General features: G+C 37.2%; 1 protein-coding gene across 1 annotated transcript in view; it reads left to right on the forward strand.

Moving 5' to 3' along the window:
• The window catches only part of LOC127160037 (protein NLRC3), a 60,118-nt gene that overhangs the window by 33,664 nt on the left and 1,359 nt on the right, over window positions 1-25,095 (forward strand). Inside the window, exons 3-5 of the mRNA XM_051102715.1 lie at window positions 6,246-6,359; window positions 6,461-8,266; window positions 11,262-11,432. Of these exons, the coding sequence (XP_050958672.1) occupies window positions 6,246-6,359; window positions 6,461-8,266; window positions 11,262-11,432 (2,091 nt within the window). The remainder of the gene's footprint in view (window positions 1-6,245; window positions 6,360-6,460; window positions 8,267-11,261; window positions 11,433-25,095) is intronic.

A 25,095-nucleotide genomic window follows, 5' to 3' on the forward strand; every position in this document is an offset into this window, starting at 1 on the left:
TCCACATTTGCATTAATGCTAGGTATGCTTACTTCACTCAAGTATGGCCACTTGCTGATATCTTCTTGTTTAGGAATGTTGTCGTTTTGAACAGGAATGTTGCTGTGTGTAAAGACCTTAGGAAGCTCGAAGTACTTTGTGTCTTCCAGTGCACACACCTCCAGGTCTGTGAGGATAAAACTGTTAACCAGCTTCTGCTCTCCTGGCTTATCTTGACACATAGTGCTTAGTAGAATCTGAGTTGGCTTCCCTTTCAGGTTTAGTTTCTTTCGCAGCTCTTCAGTACAAAAGGTAGCTGTACTTCCTGCATCCAGGAAAGCATACGTTTCCACATATCGGTCACCTTTACTTGACTTAACTTTCACTGGCACTATTGACAACACACAGTTATCTCCTGCACACTCTGAGAAGTTGTTTGATTGGTGGTTAAGGGAGACCTGGGCACATGAGATCTTTTTGTCTAATGATTCTACATCTTTTGTACTTTTGGGGTCCTCCTTAATGTGTAGAATGTCTGGGTGTTTCTGGAAACATTCCTTACATTCCATTCTCTTTTTACACATCTTGCTAAGATGGCCTTGAGTTAAACATCCAAAGCACAAGCCCCTAGACTTCAAGAACTCCACACGTACCTTATGCGGCTGCTCTTTGATCTCACTGCATGACTCGAGAGCATGACTTTTTGAGCAAAACATACATGGTTTCTCAAAGGCATTCACTATCTTGGATGGACTGACCTGTTTTCTTGACACCTCCGGTGGTCTTCTTTCTTCCATGCAAATGTTGGTTGCAAAGCTGCTCTTACTTATTCCTTTTTTAGGGTACTTCTCTTTCTGATTTGCCTTCACTGCTACAACATTGCGATTGTCCAGTATGTCTCCAAAGAGTGGATCCATTGCCATTTTTGCTTGACGATCAATGAAGTCAACTAAATGAGTAAATCTGGCTCTTACTCCTTGTCGCTCTTTGATGTCGTATGCTTCTGATCGCCACTTTTCTTTCATTTTGTATGGTAACTTTGAAATTACAACTCTCATGTTGGTAGGATTGTCCATTTCCTCCATAGACTCTCCATCCTCCAATGTATTACGACAACCAATCAGGAACAGAGCATATGCACTCAAGGCTTTACCATCATCAGACTTGATCTGAGGCCACTTTAAAGCTTTATCGATATACGCCCTTGCTATGATCAGCTCATCTCCATAATGCCTCTGGAGAAGTCGTTTTGCTTCTTTGAAACCTCTGCTTGACGGCATATATTCACAGCTCCTGACGAGCTCTTGGGGTTCTCCTGCAGTGTATTGCTCTAGATAATATAGCTTGTCCTTTTCATTGTCTGTTTTATGTTCAATGGTATGCTCAAAGGACCTGATGAAAGATTTGTAGGTTAACGGATCACCAGTAAACACTTGGATGTCTTTACTAGGAAGATGAACTTGTCTTTGCTGTTTCACAAGCAATTCCGTCAAGTCATGTTGCTTCTGCAAAACTTGAATAATGCTGTCATTTGCTGGACGATTAGCACCGTTACCGGTGTCTTCTGGATTGCTTAACCGTGGTGCTGCAAGTGACACTGGATTTGAGATAGCCTTTGTTCTACTTTTCACCACAGCTGAATGACAAAGTGAATAATCTTTTCGTTCTGTTTTCAGTTCTGATTGCTTCAGATGGATTCCTTTCCTGTGCTTAGATTGTATGCTGCTTCTGCCATCCTCTGAATGTTCATACTCTTTAAGTACCTTTAATTTAGCATTGCTCTCTGCAAGCGCCGTTTCAATTTCAAGTTCCTCCATTTTTGCCCTGAGCTGCATCTTTTCAATTTCAAGCTGTTGCTTTTTCTTTAAAGCTGCTGCTCTTGCTAGCAAAGCTGCACGTTTTGATTCTTCTCGTGCACATGCAGACAATACTGAGGAGGAAATTGATCCACTGTCGATATCTGAATCACGCTTCTGTTTTGATTCACTTCTGTTCACAGATACTTGTGAGGCACTGTCGTGAGGAGAAACATCATCCTCCATATCAACATCATCATTTTGGTCTTTTCTACCAACAACAGCCATCCAATCTTCAGTTTTCTTTACAAAAAGTCTCAAGGAATCCATTTTGGGCTCAAACCAATTTTTCTGATCTGCAATCTTTTCATCTTCAGGCAGAAGATCTTGAACTTGAACATTTAAATCAGTAAACTCCGTTATCAACTTTGCAAAATCAAGTTGCATCAAATCTTGTACATTCTGCAGATTTCCAACATCAACCATTAGCCCTTCAATGGTTTTGATCTTACTGGTAAGAGCAGATAATTTCGCTCTCCTCAAACTAATGCGTCTGTGAAGTTGCTCTTCTAACGCTTTTTCGGTGGGTTTACACACCCTCTTGTGTTCCGAAACCGCAACGTCATCCTCTCCTCCCTCAGCCATCGTAATTCCACCAATGCACAAACTGCTTGCAGACGTTTAAAAGTACACGTAATACCTTTCTGCATCAAACGTATGCACTTCAGCTTCTTCAAACATGCACTGAGTCATCTTATGGCCGATACAAAAGTCCGTTACCTCATTCGCCGAGCAGGACTTCACTGAGAAACGACGTTCTTCTTGTGACGCAGTTTTTAATCCACCAAAGAACAAAGCGCCGTCCGCTAGTTATACTTCGCGATCATTAAACATTTCGGCGTTCGGTCACAGACGATCCTCTTTCGACGATGTCTTTGTTACAAGCGTGCCATACACGCACTTTCACTTTCACATTCCATCGTCACAGAGCGGGTTTTTTGACTAAATTTGTAATAGCAATCCGTCCGATTTCTAACCTCCGTTGCTTCTTTTACTTGTGTGAGCGTGTATTGAACTCGAAAAACATTCCAAAGTCCAGTATTTTCCGTTCAACACGTTTAATAACAAAAAATAACTGGAAATGTTAACGGTCAAAAAACCGTGTCGCTCCAATCTTGTGTGAAAACAGATTATAACAGCTCTTGCCGGAAATGACATCATCATCTTCAAAGGAACATATTAAATTATTAAAATACAATTATTTAACAATTACTTAACCCAAACAATATTTTCCATACAATCTTATATATAAACAAATAACTTTAATGGCTCTTCTTAACCCCGCTACAAAAGCGAAGTGAAAGCAAATGTTCAGAGTTGATGCTTCTCCATTTAAACAGTCAGAGTCGATTCTATACGCAATATAAAAGTGTTTCACAGGACCTTTTATAAACGCTAAGCCATGATTACGTGTAGCTACTTAATAGAAAGGCGGTGGATTTTGTCAATCTGTGTGTAAATCAGGTGAGTGATGAGTGATCAGATGATTTACAGGTGACTTTCGCGTTCATATTTTCTCTAAAGGACGTATATTTTAATATTCTATTTTTCAAGCAAATGAACATGGTTTTTATTGGTGTTTTGTTTTGTCTGTAGTTTATTTTAGTTTACAGACTAACATTGTGTATAACTCCGCGTCTCATGATCCCGTTTTTCTCAGGATCCGTTCAGCTGAATTATTGTGTGTGTGTTTGTCATTTCCATTCAGAGTCAGTGCTGGAGATCAGATTCTGTTTCATCATGGATGACACACAAACATCCACAGATGAAGATTTTTCTCCAGGATGCAGGTACTTTGAATAAACACTGTATTAAATTATCTTGAATGACGGTAGATGGGAGTCTTTATCGTGTTTTTGTGTCTGGAGGATTTTAAGTTAAAATTAATAATTTATTTATTTTTAAAAAAGGTCAAAAGGAATCCACGTGGAGTGTTATTGATGAAAAATACTTAAAGATCTTAAAAGAAAATGATTACCATAAATAAATGATTAAATCTGTTTGTTATAGTTCATTTCAGCAGAAGAGATCAGAAGCAGAGTCCAGCTGTGTGTCTATGAGGAGTGATGAGTCTATGGGTCATCCAATAGAGTTTAAGAGTGGAAATACAGAGACTGATCTCAGGTACATTTTTATATAAATATTATTATAGCATGTGTTTTTATATGGTCAAAATAGTGTATATTCTATTCTACAAAGTATGAGAAATTCTTTTTGTACATTACTGAATGCTAATTTTATCTTTATTTGATATTTTAACATATATGGTGTTGCACAGAGAGACACTTTTGTGAAAGCACTCAGTTCTATTCAAAATCTTTTGTAATAAAATAGTAAAAATGAAATGGTCCTGAAGTGTTTTTTTTTTTTAAATGATTGTTTAAATAATATGCACCTATGTACTTTGTTGAATATGGTAATTCAAAGGATTCACTTTAATCTCTCTCTGTTATAGTTCATTTCAGCAGAAGAGATCAGAACCAGAGTCCAGCTGTGTGTCTATGAGGAGTGAGGAGTCTATGGGTCATCCTATAGAGTTTTGGAGTAGAGATGCAAATACTGATCTCAGGTACATTTCTATATAAATACTACTATATAAATCACTTTATATGGTCAAAATAGTGTGTGTGAATATATATATATATATATATATATATATATATATATATGTATATATAATAATTGTTCATTTACACTGCTAATTATGTTTATATCTTTATCTGGTATTTTAACTAGTGATGTCAATTGATTAAAAACACAACTAATTTATCAAACTTTTTTTTTAATTAATCAGAATTAATCCCACCTAATATTAATGTTTTAAAAATAATTTTATATTCCAATAATTTCACTTTTAATCTTCAAATTAATGAAACAACGTAAAGAGAGTATATTTTTAATATTTGTTTAATGGCATCTTTTTATGACAGAAGGCGAGTTTCACTGATACCAATGCTACTGATGTCTCTAGGAAGTTCTAGTATAATTGAGAGCTATCAGTTTAAACATTTCTTATACTTAAAAAATAATTTCTAATTTAAGTGAACTTAAAACCGTCTTCACATTAACTTGTCCTTCAGCAAGTAGGAAATATACAGAAATTGAAGTTATCAAACACTAAATTCTAAATTAAATATAGATGAATCCTCAAAGCTACAAAGGTTATGGATTTCCTCTTTCTTCTTTTGTTTTTTGATTAACAATCATCACATCAGCTGTGCATCGACACGCATGGTATTTACTCACAACTCTTTACCTTTTATGACCCATCTCAGGTCTTAAATTCTCTGTAATGAGCTGACGAGTTGAATTGGGTGTGTTAGATGAGGGAGCTGCAGTGCTCCAGGACAGTTTTGAAAACCACTTAATTTCAGAGACTTGTTCTTAAATGTAACTCTTATGTAACAAATACTTACTTGCATGCACAGTTTTAAGGCAGCTTTAATCACCTTTTAGTAACTTTATGACTTATATTGAAATGATACAGGCTATAGTGTGTGTCGCCGTATTTGTGCATGCAATTAAAGAGCTTGTGCCACAAACACAGTATAACAGCTGACAAGACAGGAAAATTTGTTTTTACTGGCATACGGCCTGACAACATCTCATCTAAATGCAGTTCACTGATGTTCTACTGAAGCTCCATGTAAACATGAAGCCATGTAAACATTCATGTGTGATGTCATGTGACCGTGGGAAAATTTGGAAGTGTCATTAATTATGTTAGAATTAAAGCACTTGTTGTGGGAAGGGGTTAGTTGGAAGGAAGGGGGTGAGCGTGGGAGCACAAATTTGTTTGTTGACCCTAAATTCATCGAGATACTTGCCTTGATTCAAAAATAATCTTTAAATTCTGCAAGAAATCCTTCAATGTTTTTTTTTTGTCATCAAATAAATTGCAAGATGCAAATGTAATAGGTGATTGACACATCACAAGTTATTCCCGCACTCAGCTCCTGCGGCTTCGGTTGGCTTTTAGCCGCTACACATTTTCTGGCACCGAAGTGAAGTTGGAGAGCGCATCTGAAAAGTATCCGATTTAATGTGGTCGTAAAGATGTTCTGCATCTAAGTAAATCCAATTATTGTCAAGAAAAAAAGAGACAGAAGCAGCAGTTGTGAGTGGAGTGGCCTCTTTAATTGCACTAAATATTTTTAACTTGTTGAACTGAAAAAAATAATCACTTGTTTTGATGCACTAATTTTGACAACACTAATTTTAATATTTATAGTGTCACATAGAGAGATGCATTTGTGAAAGCATTCACTTGTATTTAACATCTTTTGTATTTAAAAAGTGTGAATGAAATTATCCTGAAGTGCTTTTTAAAGTGATTGTTTAAATAATATATGAAGATGTACTTAAATATGGTAAATCAAAGGATTCACTTTGAATCTCTCTCTGTTATAGTTCAGTTCAGCAGAAGAGATCAGAACCAGAGTCCAGCTGTGTGTCTATGAGGAGTGACACGTCTATGAATCAGCCATTAGATTATAAGAGTGAAGATACAAAGACTGATCTCAGGTCTAAAATTTCTGTAAAAAAATATTTATTTATTATACAGAATACATAAAAGACACTGTGCTCATTAGCTTATTTAATGATACAGTATTTTAATTTTGCAGGCATGAAGTCCTCAACACGTTTAGATCAAATCTAATGAAGAAGTTTGAGCGTCTTTATGAGGGAACAGTGACGCAGGGAAACCCAACACTCCTGAATGAGATCTACACAGAGCTCTACATCACAGAGAGTGAGAGTGGAGAGATCAGTAATGAGCATGAGGTGAGACAGATTGAGACACAATCCAGGAGAGCAGCAACAGAGGACACAGCCATCAAATGCAATGACATCTTTAGACCTTTACATGGACAAGACAAAGCCATCAGAACTGTGCTGACAAAGGGAGTCGCTGGCATTGGGAAAACAGTCTCTGTGCAGAAGTTCATCCTGGATTGGGCTGAAGGGAAAGAGAATCAGGACGTCCAGCTCATATTTCCACTTCCTTTCAGAGAAATCAACTTGATGAAGGACAAAACACTCAGTCTTTTAGATCTTCTTCATGTCTTTTTCCCTGAATCTAAAGAAATGGAGAAATCCTTTGATGAATATAAAGTGTTGTTCATCTTTGATGGTCTGGACGAGTGTCGACTGTCTCTAGATTTTCAGAGTGATGTGAGGTTGTGTGATGTAAGTGAATCAGCCTCAGTGGACGTGCTGCTGATGAACCTCATTGTGGGGAATCTGCTTCCCTTTGCTCTAATCTGGATCACCTCCAGACCAGCAGCAGCTGATCTCGTCCCCTCTGAGTGTGTCCATCGAGTGACAGAAGTACGAGGCTTCAATGAGCCACAGAAGGAGGAATATTTCAGGAAGAGAATCAGTGATCAGAGTCTGGCCAACAGGATCATCTCACACCTGAAGTCATCGAGGAGCCTCTACATCATGTGCCACATCCCAGTGTTCTGCTGGATCTCAGCCGCTGTTCTAGAGAAGATGTTGAGTCAAGCAGAAAGTGGAGAGATTCCCAAGACTCTCACTCAAATGTACACACACTTCCTGATCCTTCAGACCAACATCAAATGTGAGAAGGACTATGAGAAAAAGGTGACAGACGAAGACGTGATCCTCAAACTGGGGAAAGTGGCTTTTCAGCAGCTTGTGAAAGGAAACCTGATCTTCTATAAGGAAGACCTGAGAGAGTGTGGCATTGATGTGACAGAAGCATCAGTGTACTCAGGATTGTGCACTCAGATCTTCAGAGAGGAGTTTGGCTTGTATCAGGGGAAAGTCTTCTGCTTTGTTCATCTGAGCATTCAGGAACATCTAGCAGCTGTATATGTGCACCTCTCCTGGACGAACAACAACATAAATGTGTTTGACCAAAGCACCAAACAAAATGCACCGTCTAAAGTGAAAGACTGGTTTCAACTCTTGTTTAAACATGTTTCATTATCTGAGCTGCATCAGAGAGCTGTGGATGAGGCTCTACAGAGTAAAAATGGACATCTGGATCTTTTCCTGCGGTTCCTTCTGGGTTTGTCAGTGGAGTCTCATCAGATTCTCCTACAACGAATAATGATGTTGAAAAGAAACAGCTCTGACAGCAATGAGAAAACAGTTGAGTACATCAAGAAGAAGATCAGGACCATTGAATCTCCAGAGAAATCCATCAATCTGTTTCACTGTCTGAATGAACTGGGTGATAATTCACTAGTGGAGGAAATTCAACAGTATCTGAAATCTGGAACAATAAGGGAAGCCAAACTCTCTTCATCTCAGTGGTCAGCTGTAGTTTTTGTGTTGTTGACATCAGAGGAAAAGCTGGACAAGTTTGATATTAATGACTTTGTTTGTGGAACCAATAAAACCATCAAACTGAAAGTTCTTCAGAAGCTGCTGCCTGTGATTAAAGAATCCAGATCAGTTTGGTAAGTATCACTGAGAACAATCACTTCACTGTTAAAATATTTAAGGGATAGCACCCACATATGAAAATTCTCATGTTGTTCCAAACCCGTAAGAATTTCTTTCATCTTTGGAACACAAATTAAGATATTTTTGATGGTGTTTGAGAGCTCTCTGACCCTCCCTAAACAGCAAGGGTTCTGCCACGTGCAAAGTCCACAAACGTACCAAGAACATTGACAAAATAATCCATGTCATGTGACATCAGTAGTTTAACTGTAATTCTGTGAAGCTACGAGAATATTTTTTGTTATACACACACACACTCATAGCAGAGGATTCAGAGTTTAGAGCCTTGCTGTCTGTGGAGGATCAGAGAACTCTGACAATCAAGATAAAATATTGTGTGACTGTTTCTTGTGCGTGTGTTGACTTCTATGTTCAGGTTAAAGAGTAAGGACTGTGGGCTTTTGAGGCAACCAATCAGAGTACAAATCTGCATTTTTATTACATTGTATTTTAGCTCAGAGAGGTGTTTATATTAAAGAAAAAAATAATAAACTATTCAAAACATTTTTAGATTTATATGCGCAAATAGCATAAACAACAGACCGTGAGGATTCACACATTGTTGCATCACCCACCTGCCGCACTTCGGTGTATGGAGAAAAACAGAAATTATAAAAGGAATAAAATAAAGAGGGCTAGCGTACACAAAATATATTTCTCTTAAATAATTAACGGATTAACAAAAGAAAAAAAAAGCGACAAGTATAGGCCACTTTCGTTTCTGTGGCACTCTTAATGCATTTTATTAATTATATCTTTACTTTATTAAATGTAACTGATCGCGCAGGTGCCTCATGCACACACACACAAATTTCAGCATTGACATTTTAGCCATTAATCAAACTAAAATGGAGTCAACCAAACATCAAAGCTAGTTAACATTTTTGCACATGTGAAGGATTTACGTGGATATTGTAACACAGATTTGTTTACATTGTGGATAATAATTTTTTTTCAAATGTCTATCTATCTATCTATATTTATTTATATATTTATATATTTATTTCCACTTTTTGGCCGGGTTTCGTTTCTCTGTGTCATAAACTTTCGTACGACAGGATTGGCTGCATACGAATGTTTCATGAATCACACGTGAACTGTCATAGGTTCATTTGTACACACGGATCTGCGCTCGTTCTACGTTTGTTTAATAAATGAGGCCCAAGTGTATCCAAAAAGTTTAGTCAAGTTTCAACACCTGGTTAAGAGTGGATACTTCATAAAGCATGTGGAATTGAGTGTCTTTATTTAGGCTGTCTAATAAGTGTGAATTGCTTTCATGTGCGTCTAATCAGAGGTCAGGTGATTTAGAGCGCTGCTATGTATTCTGGGATATGGAGTCTAAGATGGACATATTTGAATTCTGAGGTGCCTGACACAGGTATTTAACAGGCCTAAAATTGAAATTGTATGTGTTGTCCTCACGTTGATCAGATGGGCTGGTGAATCAACCACATGCAGCTCATATTGTTGCCAAACTCAAAACTGTGACTCTCTTCCTGCTCTTTCAAGAACAGCTTTACTGATCAGCAGCTTCAGTATGATTAGGAGTAGGTGTAGGGGTGGCTTTAGGAATAGACACAGGTAAGGACACTATAAGGCAGCATCTGTTTAAAATGAATAGAATCATATACAAAGAATATGTTATTACGTTCTGTTTTGTAAAGCACAGCAATACATTGATGTGTAAATACTATCTGCCACAATTTACACTAAGAATAAATAATATCTCACAGTGTAGGTGATCTTATGTTTTGCTATCCTTGGGTGAAGGAGAAACACGCGCACACACCAGTGTCCCCTGGTTTTTCAATAAAACTATAATTCTTCAACATGAAACTAGTGAAAATGAAAATTAAATGGAAAGATTTGATTAAATTTAGACCTGCTCACGTTGCATCGTATTTTATTTTGCACATTTTTACAGCGTTGCTCATTATAACCAATCACACGACTTGAGTTTAGAATGCAGTGGCCATTCAGAGGCGTTCAGAATAGTCAGCTCAAACCCTGAGTCTTCTTCAGACTGAATCTTGCGAAAGCAACAAAGTGCAGATGTACATACGATGTAAGTAAGAGATTCATTTATCATACATTGTATGGACAGCTTCATTTATTATAAGATGAGTTATGAGTGCTTAAACAATAGCTAAACTGACTGCTCATTAAAGAGCGTGTTCTTTTACTGCGTTATTCAGTCTAATAAAAGGTAATTCATATAGTTAATCAATATCACACAAAGAGTGCCTTTTATTTATTTATTTATTTTTTTTTGCAAAAATCACTAATGTGATATTCATTTTATACAACAGTTCAATAAACTAGAAGTTAATATTAATGTTATGTTTTAGACACCATACTGCCTATTTTTGCTCTATTTCATCAACAAAAATGGTTCCAAACACAGCGACAGTACTGTTTTGTCTCTGAACAATATGATGTTTTTTTTTTCATTAATGAATCAACCATTTGAATCAGTTGCAATGACTTACTTATTAACAGTGACTTGCTGCCACCTATTGGTGGTTTTAATTTCACATTTAAATTTTTTTTTTTTTTTTTTAAATTTCAGATATCAGCATTCAACAGTTTAGGATTAAAATATCAAAATATTATTTATGCATTTAATGCATTCATGTCCTCCATTAAACATTAAGCAATGCATCTGTCTGTGTATCCTCTGCATTTGAAAAGACAAATTTTGTTGATAATGATTTTATTTGTTTGGTAATAGTCTAAAATATCTTAATATTTGAATTGACTTTATTGATTAAATATAGAGGGGGTCTGGTTAGGGGGACCCCCCCAAGAGCTTTGACACAGTTCAAACACTGCCACTGATCTATCACACATTGATTTGCACTTTCTTCTTTCTAAGGGATTTACTGTTAAACTGATCTGATCTAATCTCATCTGAGAGAGTAAAGAGTGTGTCATTGTTCTCTACAGGTTGAGGGATTGTGACATCACAGATGAAGGTTGTGCTGCTCTGGCTTCAGCTCTGAGATCAAACCCTTCACACCTGAGACACCTGGATCTGTCTGAGAATAACATAGGAAATTCTGTGAATCTTCTCTTTGATGTACTACAAAATCCTCAGTGTAAACTGGAGATACTGTGGTAAGATTATATATGACACACTGTAAAATATTTGTGAAGTGAAAAACAAACCACCCAGAAAAGTCAGAAAACACAATACGTCAGCAATAAGTCAGACAAAATGTAAACATTAGGTATTGTTTAAAAATGGAGTACTTGTGACTGATTGGATGAGACCAGTGTTGGGGGTAACGCATTACAAGGGTTATGTGATCAGATTACTTTTTTCAAGTAACTAGTAAAGTAACACGTTACTTTTTAATTTACAAGAAAATATCTGAGTTCACTTACAATTTTTTTTAAATCATCACCAGTAGTCATAACCTGAATAAATAAGCTTTCCATTGATGTATGGTTTGTTAGGATAGGACAATATTTGGTCAAGATACAACTATTTGAAAATCTGGAATCTGAGGGTGCAAAAATATTGAGAAAATCTGCTTTAAAGTTGTCCAAATTAGCAATGCATATTACTAACCAAAAAATAAGTTTTGATATATTTATGGTAAGAAATGTACAAACTAATGGAACATGATCTTTACTTAATATCCTGATGATTTCTGGCATAAAAGAAAATTGATTATTTTGACCCATACAATGAATTGTTGGCTATTGCTACAAATATACCCATGCTACTTAAGACTGGTTTTGTGCTCCAGGGTCACATTTATTGATTGAAAGCTCTCCTGTCCCCATGTTGAGGGAAATTGGGAGTAAGATGTAAAATGAGAACATTCATTAATTTATCTTACCAAAAAAAAAAAAAAAAACAGATTCAGTATTCTTCAAAATTTTTTTGCATTTAATCCAATTTTATTAACCAGTGTTTTTGCCTCTGACCTTTGATGATCCAATTCAACCATACTTATAAGGTTAGCTAACTATTTTGTTTTTTGTTTTTTTTTTGCTGAAGAGTGTTAAACTTTCTTCTTCTGCATTCTACTGTACAGACTGTACTGAATTTACTTTGACTTCAGCCTGATACTGCGGTCACACTAGACTTTGAGAATGCGAAACTCCCTCGGATGCTGCAACAATCGTGAAATGACGTCACGCTCTGCAGCGTTTTTTTAAAAAGTTCAATTCAATACATGACAAATAATAATACATCTAAAATGTAAAAACATACAGTCTACTACACTTGCCGCAGCGCAAATCATTCAGCTAAGAAGTCATGCTCAGTGGTGTACCACACATCTTAGAAGCCCCCACAAAGAACAAGATGGGAGAGACCAGCAGTGATTTCAGAACAGTTGTTTTCATTAAAAAAAAAAAAAACAATTTAAATACTTTTTAATCTCAAAGCCTTGTCTTGCCTTTCTCTCCCTGAACTCTGTATATTCTGACTCAAGACAGTTGAAAAACTCCAATCGTATTTTCTCCCTCAACTTCAAAAATTGTTTCAAAATCATCCTACATCCATTATCCGCCCGCCACCCACCCGCACCTATATTTTTCTCTGATTTAGATAACTGCACCCGACCCGTACCCGATCATCATTTACAATTATTTTAATTCTTAGTTTTGCATTATGTTATTTAACAGCAGATTGATTCAGCTGATCTGCACATCGCTGCACACTTATATAAGCTTAATCACTCGTGCTTTTAAGCCCAATCCACGCTAAAAAGAGTAACGTTAACTGACATCTGGACATGACTCTCCGCAATCTCTGATGAAATCGGTTGGGTGTTCAAATGCCTACTGGATCCTTGGACAGAAGTTTACAGAGGGTCACCCAGTTTAATAAATTTCTAATAGTAAAAATCTAATTCTATTCATTTTAAGGTATTGTTTCCGTTATAATGTACTGATTCAAATTAGTAATCAATAATTATTATTATTTTACTAAGCGTGCCTCCCTTGACATGCTCTCGCACAGGCAGCAAATCTGGTGAGGGCGCGGGCGCATCAGGAGCAATCATCAAACATATTTCAAAGGAAGCTGGCGCCACGGTCCTTACTGTCTTTAATGGGTGTTTTGAGCGAATATTTGCATTTATTTGCATACGATTGAATTTGAAATGGTGGCCTGTCATGATTTTGGCTAATGCAGGACACTACTGAAACATGCGCATCAGAGGGGATTTAGAAGTGGGTATATGCAAAGCCAACTGATAAAGATATGGGTATATGCAGGTACTGCACTACACCACTGCATATTACCCTACTCAATAGCACTAACACAGGCGTAACACCCGCGACCCACCCGCAAATAATCAGAATGCATTTTTTTTTTATTACCCGACCGACCCGACCGCGGATTATCTGCAGCGCCCCTGGATATAACCGCCATCCGCACATCACTACCCCAGAGCTTCTCTTACTCCTGTTGTGGTAGGTTTTTGACACATTTTACAGACAGTGTTACTACAAAAACTCAAAAAGGAGTTTCCTCCATCTTCACTATCCAACGGACCCGTACAGCAGCTGTTTTGCAGTCGTGCTTTGGCTATTGTGAAAGTAGTCATGTAATCATATAGCTGTCATTATCTGAATTTAAAATCTTAAATATGAAACATGTTTGATATTAATAGGGGTGGCCCCGATTTGTGTGCGAACAGATCGGGGGTGGAAGATTCGATCTGTGAATGCCTCACATTACCAGATAATCTGACAGGATTTTTGCTCTGATTCTCGGGAGGGGAAAATCGGGGCTAAAAATCCTGTAGTGTGAGCCCGGCTTAAGACAAGACAAGCATTTGGCACTTAAACTAGCCCCATTTAAACTGCATTTAAAATCGGGGCACAATATCAGTCCTTTATATGGATAAAAATGCTGAAATGTTTTTCTCAAAAAAACATAATTTCTTTACGAAAAAGAAATGTATGTAGAGGCACTGTCACGAATCTGGTCGGTGTCCCGCTGTCCGCTCACCGCCAGATGTCACTCTCGCCCTGTCACACACAGACTGTTGCACCACACCCCGGACTACATTCCCCATCAGCCATTGCACTTCACCCACGACCAATCAGCGGCGTTATAAAAGCCCCGGTCTTTCCACTTGCAAACCACGGATTGTTGTTATTGTTGTATTCCCATTGTTAATGTTTTTCCTAGTTTCTTGTTCCTAGTTCTTGTTCTCCCGCCTGGTTATCTCTTTATCGACTGTCTAGCCGCCTGCCTTTTCGGACTATCGCTCGTCTTACTGGACTATTCTCTCGTCTCGCCTCCGACATTCCTGTTTACTGTTGTCTGACCCTGCCTGCACAACCATGTATCTGTCTCGTCCATATAATAAAAGCTCGCAAATGTATCCGCTCGCCTCTCGTCGTTCACTCCCTGTAACAGGCACGTATTTCCAATGAGCCTGGGTTGATTAAATGTCCATCCCTACAGTATAAATTCCGGGTATCTCTTGTTCTTTGAAACCACAATAATGGGGAAGACTGCTGACATGGCAATGGTCCAGAAGACAATCACTGACACCCTCCACAAAGAGTATAAGTCACAGAAAGTCATTACTGAAAGGGGTGGCTGTTTATAGAGTGCTGTGTCAAAGCACATTAAATGCAAAGTTGACTGGAAGGAAGAAATTGGGTCGGAAAAGGTGCACAAGCAACAGGGATGACCACAAACTTGAGAAAACCGTCAAGCAAAGCCGATTCAAAAACTTGGGAGAGCTTCACAAGGAGTGGAATGAAGCTGGAGTTAGTGCATCAAGAGTCACCATGCTCAGACGTTTTCAGGAAAAGGGCTACCAAGCCACTTCTGAAACAGAAACAACGTCAGAAGCATCTTACCTGGTATGAAAGTAAATTTTGCATTTCATGTTGAAATCATGATCCCAGAGTCTAGAGGAAGACTGGAGAGGCACAGAATCCAAGCTGCTTGAAGTCCAGTGTGACGTTTTTGAAGCCAGTGATGATTTGTGACTAAAATTGGTCTCTTTATATTTGGTGCATCATGCCGAGTCCAACCATACCGAATTTTCCCATGTCAGCCATTTTGGGTGTCGGCCATATTGAATTTTGTCCAGAAATGCTATATTGCATTGACGTATCCTTACAAAACTCGCTATGTCTCTTCGGCACCATGCCCTGACAGTACTCAAAAAGTTTGGGGGCAGCGCCATCTTGTGGCCAAAAGTTACAAAGAAATTTACAAAAATGCAAATATCTTCTGCTTACATGAGCCTTTTGTAATAAAAGTGATCTCAATAGATTCCTTGCCGAGAACATTGATACCCATTATGCCAATACTGGCCAAACATCCTGTCCGCCATTTTGATTCGTGTACAAAACCTACTTTTTCGAACTCCTCCTAGACCGTTAGTCTAATCTTCACCAAATTTGACTCAGATCATCTTCAGACCTTGCTGACAAAAAGTTATGGATTTTGTGTCGATGTACGAAACGGTTTATGTTCAGCGCATCAACGAATTTGCTGGAAAGATGTCAAACTACATCTGAGGCTGTATCTCTGCAAACCTTTGAAATATTGGCACCAAATTTTATATGTGCCATTGTCACCTCACACTAACCACGTCACATCAATTTGGTAACAGTGCCCCCTATTGGTCAGAAGTAATACACCATTCAATAAACATTAATAATGAAATTTCCAAAAATGCTAATAACTTCTGATTGCATTAGCCTATTGTAATAAAACTGTCAAAATATTCCTTGGGTCATGCCGACAACATACATATCAATTATACCACAGTTGGCCAAACTTCCTTTCAGCCATTTTGATTAATGTACAAAACTTACTTTTTCAAACTCCTCCTAGACCGTTGGTCCGATTTTCACCAAATTTGAATCAAATCATCTTCATACTGTGCTGACTCCAAGTTAAGGATTTCGTGTCGATAGACAGAACCGTTTTCGTACAGCACCACTGCAAATTTGAGGTATGATGCCAAAATGATTCTGAGGCTGTATCTTTGCAAAGGTTTGGCATAATGACACCAAACTTTGTGTGTGTCATTGTCAGCTCACACAGAACACATCACATCAATTTGATAACAGCGCCACCTGTTGGTCAATAATGATAACCCATTAAATCATATTATTACTGGTTGTACTTACGATTTTTCAGCCATTTCAACTGATATTATCCTAAAATTACTTTAATTACTCATTGTTGAGGTCGGTCTGTTGCTCCTTGCCATGCTCAGCTCCTCATTCTGCCTCTTTTGTGCTTGGCTCCACAATTGCTGCTTGCAGCTATATTTTCTATACATTTTTGTTAGAAAAACCTACTTTTTCGAACTCATCCTAGACGGTTTGTCTGATTTTCACCAAAGCTGGCTTAGATCATCTTCAGACCATGCTGGCAAAAAAGTTACGGAGTTGATTAGTCAAACCGTTGTCAAATAATGCACGCACAAATTCTACGAAAAATCACACAAAAATGGATTCGAGGCTATATCTCCACAACGGTTTGGTGTATTGAGACCAAACTTGGTGTGTATCATAACAAGCATGTCCTGAAGCTACCTGCAGTGTTTTGGTGCACACTAGTAGTGTTTTGGTGCCACCTAGTAGTTAGGAGATATAGAAAATGGATATATTTGCTTGTAACTTCTGAATGGTTTGGCCAGAAAAATTGGCAATCACAAAACTGGTCTCTTTAGATTTGGTGCATCATGCCGAGTCAGACCGTACCCAATTTTCCTATGTCAGCCATTTTGGGAGTCAGCAATATGAATTTGATCAAAAATGCTATATTTTACGAACGCATTGTTGTATCATTACGAAACTCGGTATGTGTTTTCGGCACCATGCCCTGACAGTACTCCAAAAGTTGAAGAAATTTACAAAAATGCTAATAACTTTTGTTTATATCAGCCTATTGTTATGAAAATGATCTCAATAGATTCATTGGGTCAGGCCGAGAACATTGATACCAATTATGCCAAAATTGGATGAACTTTCTGTCCGCCATTTTGATTAATGTTGAAAACCTACTTTTTCAAACTCCTCCAAGACTGTTGGTTTGATTTTCACCAAATTTGACTCAGACATCTTCAGACCATGCTGGGAAAAAGTTATGGATTTCGTGTCTATATACTAAATGGTTTTCGTTTGACGCATCAACGAATTTGCTTGAAAGATGGCAAACTGCATCTGAGGCTGTATCTCTGCAAAGCTTTGACATATTAACACCAAATTTTATATGTGCCATTGTCACCTCACACTGACCACATCACATCAATTTGGTAATGGCGCCACCTATTGGTCAGAAGTAATACACCATTCATTAAACATTAATAATGAAATTTCCAAAAATGCTAATAACTTTTGATTGCATTAGCCTATTGTAATAAAACTTGGGTCATGCCGACAACATACATACCATTGTTGGCTGAACTTCCTTTTTGCCATTTTGATGAATGTACAAAACCGACTTGTACGAACTAGACCTAGACCGTTGGTCCGATTTTCACCAAATTTGACTCAAATCATCTTCATACTATGCTTACACAAAGTTATGGATTTCGTGTCAATAGACAGAACCGTTTTTGTACAGTGCCACTTGGAGGCATGATGCCAAAATGACTCTGAGGCTGTATCTCTGTAAAGCCTTAACATAATAACACCAAACTTTGTGTCATTGTCATCTCACACTGAAAACGCCACATCAATTTGAAAACAGCACCACCTATTGGTCTAAAGTGATCAAATTGGTGGTTGTATTTATGATTTTTCAGCCATCTCAACTGATATCATCCTAAAAGGTCTTTAATCACTCATTGTTGTAGTTGGTTTGTTGCTACTTGCCATGCTTAGCTCCTTATTTTGCCTCTTTTGTGCTTGGCCCCACAATTGCTGCTTGCAACTATATTTATTATTATTACTATTATTATTATATTTGTTCTCTCATTTTGCTAAGTCATGACATTACCAAATCGTGACCTGGATTTAATTAAATCAAATCAATGAACAAGTTAGTAAGTTGTGCACACGATTTAGTAAAAGGAGGGAGTGAATTATGTTCTGCTCACACTTAATTTTGGGGGCCCCCACGCACCTTGGTGGCTGCGGGGGTGTCTCATACACCACTGGTCTTGCTGTGACATATCAGTCTGCTGTTGGTCACATGGTGTCACGTGATGCGAGTTCGCAGGTCAGAATTCACCAAGCTTGAACTTTGGAATGCAGGAAAATGTCAAAACTTTTCACATGGGCTTGCGTTTCCATTCTGACGCATTTGCATGCGTATGAATGGAAGTCAGTGGGAAGAAAAGTGCAGTGTGACCACGCCTTGAGGCTTTTGGTGTAAAAGGGCTTTTACATTTGACAAAATTTTAACTTTTTATATTAAAACAAACAAGCAAGCCTTGCCCAGATTGAAAAAGTAACACAAAAGCAATGTAACACATTACTTTAGATAAAATGTAACTAACGTAATTAGTTACCTTTTTTAGGGAGTAATGCAATTTTGTAATGCATTACTTTTAAAAGTAACTTTCCCGAACACTGGATGAGACAACTGTCAGAAAGTAAACACAGAAAGTAAAACATCGTGTGACTTTGTTTCTTGTACATGTGTGGACTTCAGTGTTCACAATAAACCTGTTTTTGCATTAGCAAAACCTTTAAATGGATTGTCTGTCTCTTGTTAGTGAAGGTTTGACTGTTAGCAGACAAATGACCAAAGAAACCAGTCAGATAAGTGGGGGGAGTAAAGACAGTGGGCTTTTGAGCCAACCAATCAGAGTACAAATCTGCATTTCTTTTTTTTTTTTTTTTTTTTTTCTTATTGCATTTTAGCTCCGAGTGGTGTTTACATTAAAGAAAATCTAAGAAAATATTCAAAACATGGTAATAAAGTGTCTAACAGGTATTTAACTGACCTATAATTGAAATTGTATGTGGTGTCCTCATGTTGATCAGATGGGCTGGTGAATCAACCACATGCAGCTCGTATTGTTCCCAAACTCAAAACCGTGACTCACTTCCTGTTTTTTTTAAGAACACATTTACTTATCAGCAGCTTCAGTATGATTAGGAGCAGGTTTAGGGGTGGTGAATGTGATTTCACCAAGTACAACATGTTCCTAGATCAGCATTTCAATCAACCAGTCAGAATTGAGAGAGAACTTTTCAGGAAATGTGAGTTTTAGGCTTATGATCAGAGTTAGATGATAGTCCACTTTAGACATTCTACTAACAGTAAGTAATTTTGCAACTGCGTGTCAGCTAGTCCTTAGAGTATTAGTAGACTGTCTGCTTAATATCTTCTAATACTATTCTAAACTTTGCAAGTAAATGTCAACTTATTCTACTAACCCTAAACCTAACTTAACAGTCTGCTCTGAGAGTTTGTAGACATGTAGTTGCAAATTAATGAGAATTAGCTGACATGTAGTTGCAAAGTTACTTATAGTTAGTAGAATGTCTAAAGTGGACTATCAAAATAAAGTGTAACCTTAGATGCTTCTACACCCTTGTTAATCAGCTATCATTTTCCTCTGTTTTTAGGAGTAAATTATAGTTAGGGTTAGGCCTAGGGTTAGGGATTGGGTTAAGTTATTTTTGGACAGTAATGTTGTTCCAGGATCAACAAAAGATGTTGGTCCAGGAAACATGTCTTACCTGGCAAAATCACTGGGTGGCTTTAGGAATAGATACAAAAAACACTATAAGGCAGCATTTCTTTATAATGAATAGGATAATATTTAAAGAATGTCTTATTACATGCTGTTTTGTAATACACTGCAATACATTGAGATGTAAGTACTATCTGACACAATTTACACTAAATATAAATAATATCTCACAGTTTAGCTGATCTCAGGTTTTATTATTCTTGGGTGATGGTGGAGAAACACACACACACCACTACTCCATAAAACAGAACAAAATAACAGTATAGACTGTGTAATGAATAGTGTGATTAAACAGATTTGTATGAATGTCTACATAAGACAGATAATTTGGTTAAAAACACTGACAGTTAGGGCTGCACGATTAATTGGAGGCACATTTTTTCAGTAAAGCCAGTTGTGTAGAGATTTACTGCTGATAACAGAACTGTGCTTCACTGAAAAATACGCATGACAATTGCAGCTTTTGATTAATCGCAATTTCATTTTGATTTATCGTGCAGCCCTACTGACAGTGCAATAAAGAAATATTATTTATCTTTTTTAAACAAGATTTCAGATGATTTATGATCATGTTTTTTGTTCTTTGACATTTTAACTCTCAGTCCAATGATCCATCACACATCGATTTGTACTTTCTCTTTATTAATGGATTCACTGTTAAACTGATCTGATCTGAGAGATTGAAGTGTGTCATTGTTCTCTACAGGTTGAGGGATTGTGGTGTCACAGATGAAGGTTGTGCTGCTCTGGCTTCAGCTCTGAGATCAAACCCCTCACACCTGAGACACCTGGATCTGTCTAGCAATAAAATAGGAAATTCTTTGAATCTGCTCTTTGATGTTCTACAAAATCCTCACTGTAAACTGGAGAATCTGTGGTAAGATTATATATGACACACTGTAAAGTATTTGTGAAGTGAAAAACAAATCACCCAAAAAAAGTCTGAAAACACAATGACAAGTCAAAGACAAAATGGAAATATTAGGTAGGCTATTATTTATAAATAAAATACTTACTACTGATTGGATGAAACAACTGTCAAAATCAGAAAGTAAAACATTGTGTGACTGTTTCTTGTACATGTGTGGACTTCAGTGTTCATGTTAAACCTGCATTAGCAAAACCTTTAAATGGATTGTCTGTTTACACTAATTGCTAATAGCCTGTCTTGTTAGCAAAGGCTTGACTGTTAGCAGACAAAATTACTAAAGAAAAGTGGGGAAAATGTTCCAGTACGAAAATGTGACTATTTATGATATGTAATTTTTTATACAGAAGCAATAACATTTAACCTGAACACCAGTCTTGCTTTACTTCTTAACACAACACAATACATACTTCGACATAGTGAAGTTTATGAATCATTAAACGTCAAACTGAAGAAGAAATGACAGGAACAGGAACATCATTATATCACACATAATCACTGACAAACATATCTGTGATAATTGGTGTTCAACTCGCTCAAAACATATATGTCATTTTCATAATAAAAAAGTCTCTAGTCAAAGAGATGCACTGTGACACAGTGCAATAAAGAAATATTTATCTTTCTTGAATGAGAAACCTAATTTTGCTCGTTTTAAATCTCAGTCCAGTGATCCATCATACATTGATTTTTATTTTCTCTTTACTAATGGATTTACAGCAAATGTGATCTGAGAGAGTGAAGAGTGTGTCATTGTTCTCTCCAGGTTGAGGGATTGTGGCGTCACAGATGAAGGTTGTGCTGCTCTGGCTTCAGCTCTGAGATCAAACCCCTCACACCTGAGACAACTGGATCTGACTGGGAATAAAATAGGAAATTTTGGAGTCACGCTGCTGTCTGCTGGACTGGAGGACTGCAACTGTAAACTGGCGAAACTGTGGTAAGATTCTCTCTCTGATGAGATTCATGAAACATTCGTACGAATGATTATACGTTGATAAATGTGGCGGCTGAAAACAATCGTCATTTAAATATCACGCCCCTAAAACACCCCGGTTTAGAAGCTTTGACCCTAGAGTTTACGACACAGAGAAATGAAACCCGGCCAAAAAGAGGAAGTAAACTCATGAAATAGAAATTGATCTTACTCTAAAAACACAATTTAACCTTATATTTGCAAACAATAGCATTAATTATACAGCATGTATATTAAATACCAATAAATATAACGAAACAGGCTAGTTAATACAGAATACAAACGTCAAGCTAAAATTAATAAGTAAAGCAAAACAGCATTGGGCTCACAAGCCTCTCTCATCGACATCCAGATGTTTCCATTTTTGCCATGTAACATTTGGTTGCTAGACTATTATCCATGTCGTTGAAATGCAAAATAAATAATAAAATAAAAATATTTAGACATTAAAAAAAACTATTATCCATGATGTAAAAGTCTTTGTACTTCATTTGAGTTCCAATATCCATGTAAATCATCCTTCACATACGCAAAAATGTTTATTTTGGCGCTGCACGCTGATTTTACAGGAGACCTTTTAAATTGAGCAGTGTAACTTTTATGCTTGACTGACTGCATTTTAGTTTGATTAATGACTGAAATGTCAAGTTAGCAATGCTGAAATTTGTGTGTGTGCCTGTGAGACGCTTGTGCGATCAGTTACATTTAATAAAGTAAAGATATAACTAATAAAATGCATTAAGAGTGTCACAAAAACGAAAGTGCCCTATACTTGTCGCAGAGGTTTTTTTATTTTTTTCCTTTTGTTAATCTGTTATAGCCCTATTTATTTTATTCCTTTTATAATTTCAGTTTTTCTCTGTTCACCGAAGTGCGGCAGGTGGGTGATGCGACGATGGTCTGTTGTTTATGCTGCTATTTGCGCATATAACTCTAACGGCATAAAAGAATAAAAAGCTTTGTTTGTTGGCCAGGAAAATAATCTAAATGAACAAATGAACAAAATGCTGTCATTATACAATTCTCCGAAATTCTCTATGCTAAGCGCAAATTCAGGCTAACTCAAAAACTTGCGTACACACTTAGAAATGTTGCAGCCTAAACTTAAACTTTATGTAATTCAATTGCATACAAATTTTCCATCCATTTAGATTGCATGGTTTTAATATAAACAAATCAATAAACTTGCATCAGTCATGCATGAATGAAACAGGTAAAGTTTATGTAATAGTTCCCGGTGTTAAACAAACCCTGCTCAGTGTTCATGTATTTCCACACTACACAGTGTTAAAGTAGCATTGACACAGTGTTGGAGTTAAGGAGATAATTATGTCATGATTGACCAATAATGATGAACACCTGTTGTTTACAAGCAGAATCACAAAGGAAAGAGAAACACAAAAATCAGCCACAGCCAAAGATAAAAATAAAACTTTAACACTCTGTATTGTGGAAACACATGAACACTGTGCAGTGTTTGTTTAACACTGGGAACTATTACATAAACTTGACCTGTTTCATTCACGTATGACTGATGCATATGAATCACATTAAGTTTATTGATTTATATTAAAACTATGTAATCTAAATGGATGGAAAATTTGTATGTAATTAAATTACATAACGTTTAAGTTTAGGCTGCAACCTGTTTTTAGGGGAGCGCGGGGCACAACCTAACTCTTTTTAAATTTCTCAGTTTGTGTAAATCCAAGTGGGGGTATAATTTTTTTATCCACATTAATTTCACACTTGTCTAGTACAAGTATGTGGCTTTGTTTCATAATTACAGTGTGTACGTTTTTCGTTATTAACCTCAAAAGAAAGGAAGTGAAAAGTGACAACATGCCCCGTAGGTGGGGTACATTGTAACACGTGAGGGGCACGTTGTAACATGACCATATGACAGCTTAAAATGCTATCTGATCAAATTAAAAATGTATACACAAAAACTAAAATATTTTGTCAATAAAATAAAATGATTAACTTTTTCAAATAAAATAATGGCGTTTTTTAAGAATTAAAAATAATATAACTTTTGTGTTTCACAATGAACACATTGCAACCATGCGTGCGACGGCCCTGTTCGCAAAACACAGCTATACAGGGGTGCGTTTCCCGTACAACGACGTAACTCGCTGATTAACCTCCATAGTACGATGCATTGTTGTGGAAATGAACTAGCTAGTCACGACTGTTTCCCGAACACGATCGCATCTCCGTTGTTTCAACCACATTAGTTCAACAATGTAGGGCCGTTGTTAATGACGTCACCGAGTAATAATTTATGCAATTTAACTTATTAGAGATCTCTAAAATGCAGCTATATTAAACATGGCACCTGATGACTAATTTACTATTTTTGTTCCATGTCATTTCGCTTTATTTGATGTTTCATTCATCGCGGGTTCCCTCTTACATCATACTCCAGGGTTCCCGTAGGCATGTATGCGCATGCGCACTAGTGATGGGAAGTTCGGATCATTTTACCGACTCGGTCCTTTGAGTCTCGTTCAGCAAAATGAACGAATCTTTTTTCGAGTCATTTCGTTCATTTCGTTCATTTTAGCAAAATATAATTAAAATGTTACGTTTTACCTCCCTAACACATCTACTGCTTACACAAACGTTGATCACACTACAAACAAAATAAAACTATAATGCTATAAGAAACAGAAAAGATTCATTCATTGTTTACCTGGGTCTTTAGTCTATGATTCGCTCACCTCGCCTCTTATCTGACAAGTTTTCGGGTTTGAGTTGTTCGTTCATCACGTGACAGCCCAATTAGCTAACCAACGCAGTCTGAGCCGGAAAGAGAATTGATTAGTTCATCTCTCGAGTCCTCGGGTTTGAGTCGTTCGTTCATCACGTGACATCCCCGTAATGTTAACCTATGCAGCCTGAGCCGGAAGGAGAATTGATTAGTTCATCTTTTGAGTCTTCGGGTTTGAGTCGTTCGTTCATCACGTGACATCCCCGTAATGTTAACCTATGCAGTCTGAGCCGGAAGGAGAATTGATTAGTTCATCTTTTGAGTCTTCGGGTTTGAGTCGTTCGTTCATCACGTGACATCCCCGTAATGTTAACCTATGCAGTCTGAGCCGGAAGGAGAATTGATTAGTTCATCTTTTGAGTCCTCGGGTTTGAGTCGTTCGTTCATCACGTGACAGCCCCATAAGGTGAACGAACGACTCTAAAACAGGTGAACTAATTCCAGTACAG

The sequence above is a fragment of the Labeo rohita genome, unplaced genomic scaffold (assembly GCF_022985175.1).
Source record: "Labeo rohita strain BAU-BD-2019 unplaced genomic scaffold, IGBB_LRoh.1.0 scaffold_280, whole genome shotgun sequence".
Lineage (NCBI taxonomy): Eukaryota > Metazoa > Chordata > Actinopteri > Cypriniformes > Cyprinidae > Labeo > Labeo rohita.